Below are 12,085 nucleotides of genomic sequence, written 5' to 3' on the forward strand. Positions count from 1 at the left end.
GAAATAAATACACATGGGTATTATGGTCATTTTAAATATGGTATTGATTAAAACCATAATAATATCGTCTTTAAGAATGAAAAGTGCAAGTTTAAACCAAACAACGACAGTTCAAATTAATTTTTAAAAAATATTTTAGCAAATGCATTATTAATCTAATTTACCTAAAACAATATTATTAGCAGTTCCGCTGGTTAAATTTTGGTTTAAACATTCGTTTAGTTCAGCATCCACCAGATGTTATGCCAACGAGACTTTGTGTTGAGTTCATGGGCTGAAAGTGGTCTCTGAAACTTCCATTCAACCCCATCGATGTTAACGACTCCATCTCCGGGAAAATCGAAGAGTGCTATGGGAAAATATCATCTTTAGTTACGGTATGTTGAGAATTTTATCCTGATGATGAGTTGAACGACTGTGGGGTTTCCATTTTTAATTTTTTGTTTGGATATTGTGTTACTGTCTCGTTTTGTTGGTAGCTTCATCATAATCCCTTCTCCAATATCTATAGGTTCCACCCACGAATCCAAGTTTCTACATCGTGGCTCTATCATCACATCTTCTCAAATCAAAATCTTTGCAATTGGTATTTTGAGTGATAATGAACACATATATTTAAATCATGAGTAATAATAAATTAGTGTTTTGGAAGGTGGGTTCAGACTGCAGCAAAGTTGTCTGGAAGAAGAAATGTAGTTTTACATACAAAAAAACCATCTGAACAACAATGGTGGGTTGAATTAAGATAACCCCACTACCACCAAGTCAAAGAAATGCAGTGGTACAAGCTGCTAATGCATGAGGTACAACTTACAAGTCTATTGGATTCTCCTCCCACACACAGAAACACGTGATTTTGGCCCTAACCTGATACATATTTTGTATAAAAAACAACATTATTGCATGAATAGTCAAAAAAGGTAAGAAGTTCTTGGCTTCATTGGATAGTCAAGTATCAATAATAATAATAATAATAATAATAATAATAATAATAATAATCACCTTACCAACTCGTGCCACATCATTGATGATCTCTATCTTGAATATGATGCTGACATGATGTGAAAACAACTCCCTTTATATTGAAAATATGTAGTGATAAGATATTATTTAGTTTTTGTTGATTGGAAATTTCTTGGAAACTCCTAATAGTTAAGGAGGTACCCACTATCTTTTTATTTCAATGTGTAAACACTTCACATTGTATAAAATATCAAGTGATGAGAAATCTCTTGGAAACTTACATCACTCTTTCTCTGTATATAGTTCATTTCACTGAGGTACTCAAACCACATCTCAACAAATTAACACATACATGGCATCTTCATCTTCTGGTTCTGTACCCGCCTATCCTTCTCAATCATGGAAGTACCATGTTTTTCTTAGTTTTAGAGGAGAAGATACTCGCAATACTTTTGTGGGCTATCTCTACTCAGCTCTTGAACAAAAAGGAATTTACACTTATAAAGACGACAAAAAACTTCCCCAGGGCGAGTTGATTGGTCCATCCCTTATGAAGGCTATTAGAGAATCCCAAATTGCTGTCATCGTATTCTCTGAAAACTATGCAGATTCTTCGTGGTGCTTAGAAGAACTTGCCTATATTATGAATTGCAGGGAAACGAGAGGCCAAATCGTTATTCCCTTATTTTATGATGTGGAGCCCTCCGAACTGAGAAAGCAAAAACAGAAGTATGGAGAAGCATTCCTCAAACATGAGCTGGAGAACAAGACTAAGGTTGAATCCTGGAGAAAAGCACTTGTGGATGCAAGTAACCTTTCTGGATGGGACATTGCCAACAGGTAATTTTCTTCAATATTTTTGCATTTTTTATGCTAAAGACAATTGTGGTCTTCAAGACATTTATACTTGTACCTTGTAAGCTTTTTATTCAAACATGTTGATTATTCTTGATGATGCTGTTGATAAACAGAGGCTTTGACTAGATCACATGATCATTTTGGTAAGTTGAAAGATAGATGCATGTGATGGCAACCAGGTTATGTAGGATTACGTGAAGTTCATCATGTGATCTAGGATTATGGATAAGCTCAAAATTAGATAGAATGACAAATCCATTGAGTTCTAATTCTAATTTTTTTCTTAATGTCTCACTTCAAGTTAGAACGACAAATCCATTTTGCTCTACTTTTTGTTATTAGAAGCGACAAATCCATTTTGCTCTACTTTTTGCTATTAGACGCTAATTAATTGATATTGCCCAAGAAATTTTTTTCAACAACTTGTGATGTTAATTTACAGTTTCTATTTTGAATGTGAAATATAAAGGGTAACTAAGACTTTATTTTTTAATATTTTTTTTTCTAGTTTATGAAAGCCTGAAACAAATCACCTCTTTTGTGAGTATGTTTTAATCATCCTTCTATATCAAATGTGTAGGCATGAATCAGAGTTCATCAAAGAAATTGTCAGCAAAATCTCAAAGATGTTGCATCCACTAACTTCAAGGGTGAATGACAACCTGGTTGGAATAGAGGCTCGTGTGCAAGATTTGAAATCAAGGTTGAAAGTTGGGTCAAGTGGTGTGCTCAAGATTGGAATATGGGGGGTTGGGGGTGCTGGCAAAACTACTCTTGCGTCTTATTTTTATGATGAAATGTCTAGGGAGTTTAATGGTTGCTGTTTTGTTGAAAATATTCGAGAGGAATCAAGCAAGTATGGTTTGAAAAAATTGCAAGAAGAAATACTTTCAAGTATTTTGAAACACAATGAAGTGCTAGGTGGGGTTAAGGAAGGTTCACAGATGATAAAGGATAGGTTATCCCATAGAAAGGTTTTAATTGTCCTTGATGATGTCGATCAACTTGACCAACTAGAAGCATTGGCTGGATCACATTATTGGTTCGGTGAAGGAAGTCTAATAGTAATCACAACTAGAGATGAGCATTTATTAACTGCTTTTAAAGTAGATGTTATACACAAGATTAGATTGTTAAACGATCATGAGGCTATTCAGCTCTTGTGCATCCATGCACCCCGGGATATGATACCTATGGAAGATTATGGGCTGCTTTCAAAAGAGGTGGTCCGGTATGTTGATGGGCTCCCATTAGCACTCATAGTTATCGGTCGTTTTTTATGTGACAAAAACTTGAATGAGTGGAGGAGTGCCTTGGTTAGATTGAAAGAAATCCCACATGATAAGATTATGGAAAAGCTAAAAATCAGCTATGATGGACTTACAAGGGTTGAACAAAAGTTGTTCCTAGATATTGCATGCTTTTTTAGGTGGGAGAAGAAAGATAGGGCAATGGAGATGCTTGATGCTTGGGGTTTTCATGCAGTTATAGGAGTAAAGGTGTTGATGCAAAAGGCTCTCCTAAATATTTCGAATGGAATGTTTGATATGCATGATCTGGTGCAAGAAATGGGACACCACATTGTTAGAGGAGAACACCCTGACAATCCTGAAAAACATAGTAGGATTTGGAAGGAGGAAGATGTTGTAAACATATGTGCTATGGATGCAACAACGGTAATGATTAAGATAGCTATTCATCATATATATGTAAGTATAAAGAAAGAAAGATCTTTTAACTCAACCCCGGCACCATTTTGTTCCTCTATCACAGGAACTTGACATGATTGAAGCAATCAGATTTAAACACAATAGTGTTGATCACATACAAAGGTATAAACATCTTCATCCATTTGTTGCAAACACGAAGAACCTTAGGTGGATTGAATGGCAAGGTGATCTTGCAAGTCCATTGCTTACTAACTTTCCACAAAGGAAGCTTTGTTGTCTAATATTGCATAACAGCTCTCGTACACAACTTTGGGAGGGTTATAAGGTAATTCTTAATCTTATTGTCTATCTTTTATGTCCTTTGTCTTGAGAACAGATGGCTTCTTAAAATATACTTGTTTAAATTGAGTCATCAGTCGTATAATGTCATTATGTAAAGCTCGTCCATATAAATACTCTTTTGTCTTATCATAAATACAGATAATTTTCATTTGTTTTCTTGAAAGCTAGTGCTGTATTATTACTTAGGTAAGAGTTCAATCTAACTCTATTCTTTGTTGATAATCATTATAGAACATTAAGATCAATATTGTTAAAATTGTGATCCTAAATAAGATCGTTCGATCCTATGATCTTACATTCTTACAATACAAATATGATCTCAATCTTGATAGGGTCGGTTTAGGTGTAAGACCGGTATATGATCATTAGTGAATAAGAGCGTTAATAATTTATCTATTAAAAAGTTAAAAAAAAAACATTTATAAAATGATATTTTCTTTATCCCTTTTATTGAGGTTTTATAATCTAATGGAACATTTTAGATTGATTTATATATAAACCAATAAAAAAATATAATTTATATCTAAGTTTTATCTTTTTTGTTCACTCTCTTTCCTAATTTAATAAAACATCTAAGCTGGTTTTACCATAGAATAGGGAAACAATAATTATATAATATTTACCATGTTAGATTTATACTATATAACTTGTCATGAATAGATGAATTTAGAGGATCAAATGGAGTTTTCTTGTGTTGCATGTTTGTATTCGTTAATGCTTGAAATTTGGACCTAAGATTTTTTGAATTATTTAAGTTCAAAGTTCAAATATTTTTTGAATTTGTTGGATAACTAATCTTGATATATATTACAAATTATTCAAAAAAAAGACTACATTTTTAGTAGGATCATGTCCTGATCTTGTGATCTTGATCTTGCAGAGAGTGTAAAATGATGTAATATCTCAATCTTAACAACCTTGATTGATATAATTGATTTGGGTTAAAAGATATATTATTTTGTTTTTATTTAGTGATTTTAAATATTTAACTAAACAATCTAGTACTTCAAATGATTTTTGATTATGGACATATAGAAATAGTAACTGATTAACACACACACATATCTCTCTCTCTCTCTCTCTCTCTCTCTCTATATATATATATATATATATATATATATATATATATATATATATATATATAAATGTATTCTTTGAACTCACCATGATACATTTTTGACTTGTATACAATAGATCCTGCCAAATTTGAAGATAATGGAACTCTGCTATATGTCTTTCCTAATGATAACACCAAATTTTAATGGGCTTCCACATCTTGAAAGATTCAAGCTTACTGGATGTCGGCTATTAGAAGAGATTCATCCATCGATCGGACGTTTGGAAAGGCTTGTCTTCTTATCTATAGAAGATTGTAGGAGACTTAAGATGTTTCCACCCATTACCCAACTAAAGAAACTCAAGACCCTTTCGTTCTCAGGGTGCTACAAACTTTTTAAGCTCTCTGAGATCCAACAGAATATGGATAATCTTCATTTATATAATAGTGGGGACACAAAACTTGGGTTACAACTTTTTTGCGACTTAGAAGAACTCGTCTTAAGAAAGTTGGATCTGAGCTGGTGTTGTTTGGAAGATGATGACATGAGCTATGCTCTTTGGGAGTTACCCAACTTGCAAGAACTCAATCTAGAAGGAAATAAGTTTTCACAATTAAGTTTTACTCGCCTGCAGCTTCCTCGGCTCAAACGGCTCGATGTGTCATGGTGCAGAAATCTTGTAAAATTGTCAGCACTGCCATCAAGTATCGCTATTGTTAAGGCAGATCATTGCAGGTCACTTAGAAGCTTTGGAGATGTTTCAAACTGTAAATGGTTGTGGAACTTCTCACATCGGTGGGAGAGCAAACTTGGTGAAGCTGGCATAATACTAAACTCCATGCTCCAGGTTTGGTTCTACATACCTTTACAATTCCAGTCATTATGATATAAAGTATAAACCTATACATTCATAGTTGAATGTATTTTTTTATAGCAGGGAAATGCTGTTGAAGATCACTTTATCAGTGTCGCTTTTGAACGTCAGATTCCAAAGGGGTTTGTGGGTAGGTTCTTTACAGGGTACTCATTTACAAGGCGTCGTCCACATGATGCCAATGATAGTGAGGACACATTTACATTGCGTCTTCCAGATGATTGGTACAGTGACTTTTCTGGGTTCTTAATACGCATTGTTACCAACAATATACTTCCGGATATTAATATAATATTCACGCATGAGGTATATGAAAAAGATTTGAGATTTGAGATTTGGCAGGACTCTAATGAAGCACCGGGGCCTGAATATTTAGAAGGAAAAGTAAAGACATATGTGGGATATGTTTCTTTTAGTGCCTTGAGGCAGACCACATCGTTAAATTCATCATACAATATTATTTCATTTTCCATAGAGGACATGGATTGGAGTTCGTTTGCAGCTGAACTCGTTCCTAGGGAAAGAAAAGATGATGCCAATAAATCACGAAAAGTCGCAACAGATTCAGAATATTGTAATGATGAACTTGATATGCGCAAGGCATTTATGATCCAACATGATTTATACTCTTTTATCCAGATATTATGGCAACCTTAGGACACCATCTAGCAAACCCAGTACTATATCTATAACTATTTTCGATTCATAGTTCATGCTCTCGTTGTTTTCTTTTGAGTTATTATTATCAAATGATCATGTTGTTGTGAACCAACGTCTTGGTAAATGCGCTTTTAGTCTTAACGTCCTAGTGGTCTCTTTATAGTTTGAGTAAATTACACGAATGGTCCCTATGGTTTAGGGTAATTTGTGTGTTTGGTCCCTAACTTATTTTTTTAACTCAGAGGTCTCTACTGTTTGCTTTTGTTACGTGCTTGGTTCCTGTCTTACTTAAAAAGATTATTTTTGCCATTGATTTTTTAATTTATTTAAATAAACACACCTCCAACCCCACCCTCTCACCTTACTTTACATAACTCACTATTTTTCCCTATTTAAATAATAGTCTTTTTTGTTAAGACAGGGATCAAGCGCGTAACAAAAACAAACAGTAGGGACCAAGCGTGTAACAAAAACAAATAGTAAGGACCTTCCGAGTTAAAAAAATAAATTATGAACCAAGCTTGCAAATTACCCCAAACCATAAGGATCATTCGTGTAATTTACTCTTATAGTTTTGCTTTTTCTCTTTGTATACTAATTTGAATATTATAAAGACAAAACTGCGAATTTGGTCCTTGTGGTTTGCCAAAACCTTTGGATGGGGTCCAAATAGTTTCCAGCTTGCACCAAAGGTCCAAAATCAAGGTTTTCTTGGGTTTTTAGTCCATTCCGTCATTGACCGTTTGTTTGGGGCCGTTAGTGCCTACACGTGCCCTCCATGTGAGGGCATTTTGGTCATTTTAGGTACTTATTTTAAATAATATCATATTTCTCCCTTATATACATATACGCAATCCTCTTCCTCTTCATTTTTATTTACAGAGAAGAATCCTCTTCCTCTTCTACTTCGTCTCTTCTTCTTCATCTCTCGTCTACTTCTACTGCTACGAGATTCAAAAATGGTGCTCTACTTCTGTGGGAATGTTGCTGTTGTGTGAACCTCATGGACTTCACGAAACCCTGGTCGTCGTTTCTATGCATGCCCTAAAATGGTTAGCAAACTGATATTAGGTTACAGAGAAGTCGGTAGTTAAGCAATAACTCTTCTACTTTAATGTATTCTTGTAGGGATCCAGATGTGCATTTTTGGGGTGGTTCGATCCCCCTATGTGTCAAAGATCAACTGTTATCATACCAGGACTGTTGAGAACAATGAATAGGTATGAGGTTGAAGTGGGCCAGCTGAAGATGTGTTTGCTTGTCTCGTGGATTTTGTTTCTGTTGTTTGTGCTGTTTTGGAAATAGGAATTAGAGGTTAGGACTTTTTTGTTGGTAGTAACCACTTAAAAATGTTGTCTTTTGGTGCTAGAAGGTTTAATTGTGGTTTATATATGTTTTTGTTGGTAGTAACCACTTAAAAGTGTTATCTTTTGGATCATTGTATATGTAATGCTTTTATGACAATGGGAAGTGTAATGGTTTTATCCTTGTATGAATATGAAATTATAAAGGTTTGATCTTGACATGATATGCAAGTGTAATGGTTTTTCTCTACGTTTGAATATGCAATTGTAATGGTTTTATATGCATACATTAAGTACATTGCCATAACATCTTCATGCTTTGACAGTACAACATAAACAAATAACAAACAACATTACCAAAAGGGGACCATAACAGATAAATGCCAAAACACAATCATTACCAACAAAGGGCATTAAAGTACATTATCAAAAGGGCATCAAAGTACATTATCAAAATGGAACAAAAAAAAAGGCAACAAAGTACCAACTAAAGTGCATTAACAAGTCTTGACAAACATAAAAAGTACTTAAACATCAATTCCCATCTTTGGCCTTGCAGGTCCTGGCATTGTGACCCTTTTGCTTACACTTACTACATGTAACAGTCAAAAACTTCCTGCTCAGTGATTGAGTTTCATTATCATTTTGACTTTGACTGTTTTCTTGCCTCTTACGTTGCTGGATTTCAATCCTTTCCTCTGCTGTAATCCTTCTTTTCTTTTTTGGCCTGCCTATAGCTTTGTTGTGTGGTGGAGGCACAAGAGTTGTTGGGCAGTCACTCTTAGGCCACATGGCTCTACCTTTGATAGGCTCCACCTTGAAGGAGTACATCTCTTTCCATGTATCAAGCCAATACACCTTATGCACATAGGTGTATAGTTCTCCTACCTTTTCATTGTTGTCTGCCATTTCATTTAGGCTTGCAATAGCATGTTTGCAAGGAATTCCAGTAAGCTCCCACTTTCTACAACTACACTCCCTTTTCTCCATGTCCACCACATGTTGATCATTCCATGGACCTTTAACCTGATACTTTTGTCCCCCATTCCATCGTGCATGATACTTACTAGCTAGTGTTGTGTTTGCTTCCAAAATCCTAGTACCAGTTGGAGTTAATGGACCTTGACACTTGTTTAACACCTTCATCACATTGCATACTCTCTTCATAAGGTACTCTCTGATGAACTCCAAACAACTGATAATGGGTTTGTCTCTCCCTTTTACAAGTTTGCTATTGAACACTTCACAAAGGTTATTCAATAACATGTCTGAAATTGCCCTTCCTAATAGTTCATTAACAAAACAACAGTTAGTGTATATCTATACTACAATAAAAAATAAGACAACAAATTGAGAAAATACCAGAAAAATGACTTCTAGCCCAATGATGTGGAGGGATTTTCAAGAGCCATTGATATGCTTCTATGTCATAATTCCTTAGCTCTACCATTACAGCTTCAAACTCTGGTATGGTGGTGGCTGTAGCACACCTCCAAAAATACTCCTTGTACTCTGTAGTCTTAAATAACATCCTCATGTTCTGGTATATGTGTCTAATACAGAACCTGTGTTCTGCATTAGGGAACAATTGTTCTATGGCTGGTAGAAGACCCTGTTGTCACCAAAACAAAATAAGAAATTATCATTAGTTTGTAATGAAACTAGTATGCAATATTAAATGTAACTATAGTACCTTCTGTCTATCACTGATAAAGGTGAAGTTGGAATTTGAATACAAGTCAAGATCTTCTGCAAGACACTGAAGAAACCATTTCCAACTTGAAGTGTTTTCACTTTCAGCAACAGCATATGCCAATGGGTAGGTTCCATTGTTGGAATCAACACCAACTGCACTTAGTATTTGACCTGGGAAAGGTCCCTTCATGAAGGCTCCATCTAAACCTAAAAATTCTCTCAAACCTGCCTTAAAACCTTTCTTCAAAGGACCTAAACACACGTATATCCTTCTGAATTGCCTGGTTGGGGATGAAACCACAGGTTCTGAAACCACATCAATCTTTACAGTTGTACCTTCATTTGTCTTTTGTAGCTCTAGTACATAGTCTCTCAAAGCTGCATATTGCTTTACGTAATCCCCTGCAACATTTTTGGTGGCTAATGCTTTTGGCCTAAATGCTTTCTCTTCTGAAATACTAACTCCATAAGTTGATTGGAGTTGCTCTTGTAGGGCACGAACAGGCAGTCCAGGATTAGCTTCAATCTGATCCATAATATGTTTGGAAAGAAATGTTGCTGTGCAAGATCTGATTTTTCGTGTTTGGAGGCAGATGTGTTTCTGATTATACATCTTAATAAACCAATAGTCCTATTCACTTGACCTAGATGCATGAAGTTTCCATGTGCATTTAACTTTATCTGAGTTTACATCTTTACCCTTTACCTTTTTCCCAGAGGTAGGTCCACCTACCCCACTTGCATTTAAAACTACAGTTCCATCACAAACAGCTGTTAATCTACTCTTGTCGTTTTTTGTGAATGAGATATTCCTCCTTGTCTCTAAAGCATGCAGGTCAATTTTATCTTTCAATTCTTTCTTGGCTTTATATTTCTGCCCAATATGAAAAGCTACCTTGTGCACCTCACCAGCAGAACATAAGGTTTGTTTCCCCAGCTCTTTGATCATTTCTCTTCTTTTCCTGTTGTCCCCTGAGTCATCACTTAGTGAATCCCACTCGTCATTGTCAATTACCTCCAAATCATCTTCTTCAACACTATCTTCATTTCTTTGACCACCCATTCTTTGACATCCATTGAACTCTGCTTCTATATCAATATTTAGATTGAAATCCTCCATGTCAACGTCAACATCTTCAATTATGTTGTCCTCATCAATCATAAAGTCACTATCTTCATCTTCACTGTTTTGATTTTCAAACTCAATGTCATCAGGCTCCTCTTGTCTGCACTCATCATTGAAAGGAATATTATCTTGGCCTTCAAACCCATTAAATGGGATGCTATCTTCGTCTTCAAACCCTTCAAAAGGTTGAAAGTTTGTCATTAACTCATCATCTATGTTGATGTTAGTTGAAAATTCATTGACTCCTTGAGGATCATTATCCATGACAACTCTATACCCCTCATCTGCAAATCCTTCTACACCCTCACCATTGGATTTGTTCACATCAAGTTCTTCATTCACATCAATCTCTTTGTTTAACTCTTTTTCTGCATCAACTACAACAAATTCATCTACAAATCCTTCTACACCCTTACCCTTATCAACTTCACCACTTGCCATTGTTTTTTCAGCACCTTCCCAATCCAATTTAAGCATTCTACTACAAGACGATGCCCCTTTACTATGTTTCCAACCTTTAGACCTACTAAATTCAGGTGTTGCTGATTTGTATAAGGTTAATGCTAACCCTAAATCACCCTCACCAACATCAATTTGGATTGGAGTTACCACTTCATGAGCAACTACAGGTGATGAGGGTCTAATGCAATCCTGCTTCTCCATGTCTTCTATTATAACCCTTTTTGGACCAGTTGGGGACATAAAATATGTAAGCAAGTTCGTTTGACCATGCTCTGTGTACACTTTAATCATTTTGTTATTATGGGTAACATATCGTGAGAGATTACGCACATCATCATCGTTACCTAATGCTCGGAGTCCAAAGTTAAATCCTTCATTAGGCAAACGGAAATGGTAATACATGATTTCAGTACCATCATACCCTAATTCTCTCATCATCGAGTCTAGTTCATGAACAGAAAATTCATCAATGTCGACAACATCAAAGTACCTTACTTGGCCATTAATATACCTGATATTTGGAAACTTTGTGAAACTCCCTCCGTGATGAAGTTCAATAGAGAATATGTTGGGGTAACCATCTTCAAAACAGAAAGAGACGATTATTAGTTAGAGTTTTTCAAAGTTTGAAGCTTGATCATAAAATACAGAGTTTTTCTAAGTTTGAATCTTATCATAAACTTCTTGAACGTTGACAATCTCTCCAACATTTCTAAGTCCCCACATTTTCAAAGTTTCAGATGATCGTTAGGGTTTTTGCGTTTGAATCAAGAGGTATGAGTAGAAGACGAAGGAGTGAGGAATGAGTAGAAGACGAAGGAGTGAGTACAGTCTGAACTCTTATTAATTGAAGTGGCGGCAACGGAGGCTGACCTAAAATAACCAAAATGCCCTCACATGGAGGGCACGTGTAGGCACTAACGGCCCCAAACAAATGGTCAATGACGGAATGGACTAAAAACCCAAGAAAACCTTGATTTTGGACCTTTGGTGCAAGTTGGAAACTATTTGGACCCCATCCAAAGGTTTTGGCAAACCACAAGGACCAAATTCGCAGTTTTGTCTATTATAAA

The 12,085-nt window shown here is 35.5% G+C and overlaps 2 protein-coding genes across 5 annotated transcripts; one reads left to right on the forward strand and one right to left on the reverse strand.

The window, feature by feature from the left end:
• Positions 1-680: 680 nt before the first annotated feature.
• On the forward strand, positions 681-7,953 carry LOC145009354 (TMV resistance protein N-like). 4 transcript variants are annotated; one of them, XR_013663840.1, is made up of 7 exons: positions 681-803; positions 1,267-1,803; positions 2,402-3,497; positions 3,595-3,816; positions 5,028-5,738; positions 5,826-7,477; positions 7,554-7,953. XR_013663840.1 is itself a non-coding variant. In XM_078968061.1 (6 exons), exons 2-6 carry the CDS (start codon positions 1,316-1,318, stop codon positions 6,420-6,422), a joined length of 3,114 nt encoding a protein of 1,037 aa, XP_078824187.1. In that variant the 5' UTR covers positions 681-803; positions 1,267-1,315; the 3' UTR covers positions 6,423-7,953. The 4 variants fall into 4 exon arrangements, 3 of the variants coding, with proteins under 3 accessions (XP_078824187.1, XP_078824189.1, XP_078824188.1); XM_078968061.1 differs by having other exon boundaries at positions 5,826-7,953; XM_078968063.1 differs by having other exon boundaries at positions 682-803; positions 5,829-7,953.
• A 310-nt stretch (positions 7,954-8,263) lies between these two features.
• Positions 8,264-10,037, reverse strand: LOC145009678 (uncharacterized). Its single transcript, XM_078968321.1, has 3 exons — positions 9,423-10,037; positions 9,092-9,341; positions 8,264-9,012 (listed from the first exon to the last, which is right to left on the reverse strand). The coding sequence occupies exons 1-3, from the start codon at positions 10,035-10,037 to the stop codon at positions 8,264-8,266; spliced, it is 1,614 nt and encodes a 537-aa protein (XP_078824447.1).
• Between the last annotated feature and the right edge of the window lie 2,048 nt (positions 10,038-12,085).

Source organism: Lactuca saligna, chromosome 8 (genome assembly GCF_052625555.1).
Source record: "Lactuca saligna cultivar CGN05327 chromosome 8, ASM5262555v1, whole genome shotgun sequence".
Taxonomy (NCBI): domain Eukaryota; kingdom Viridiplantae; phylum Streptophyta; class Magnoliopsida; order Asterales; family Asteraceae; genus Lactuca; species Lactuca saligna.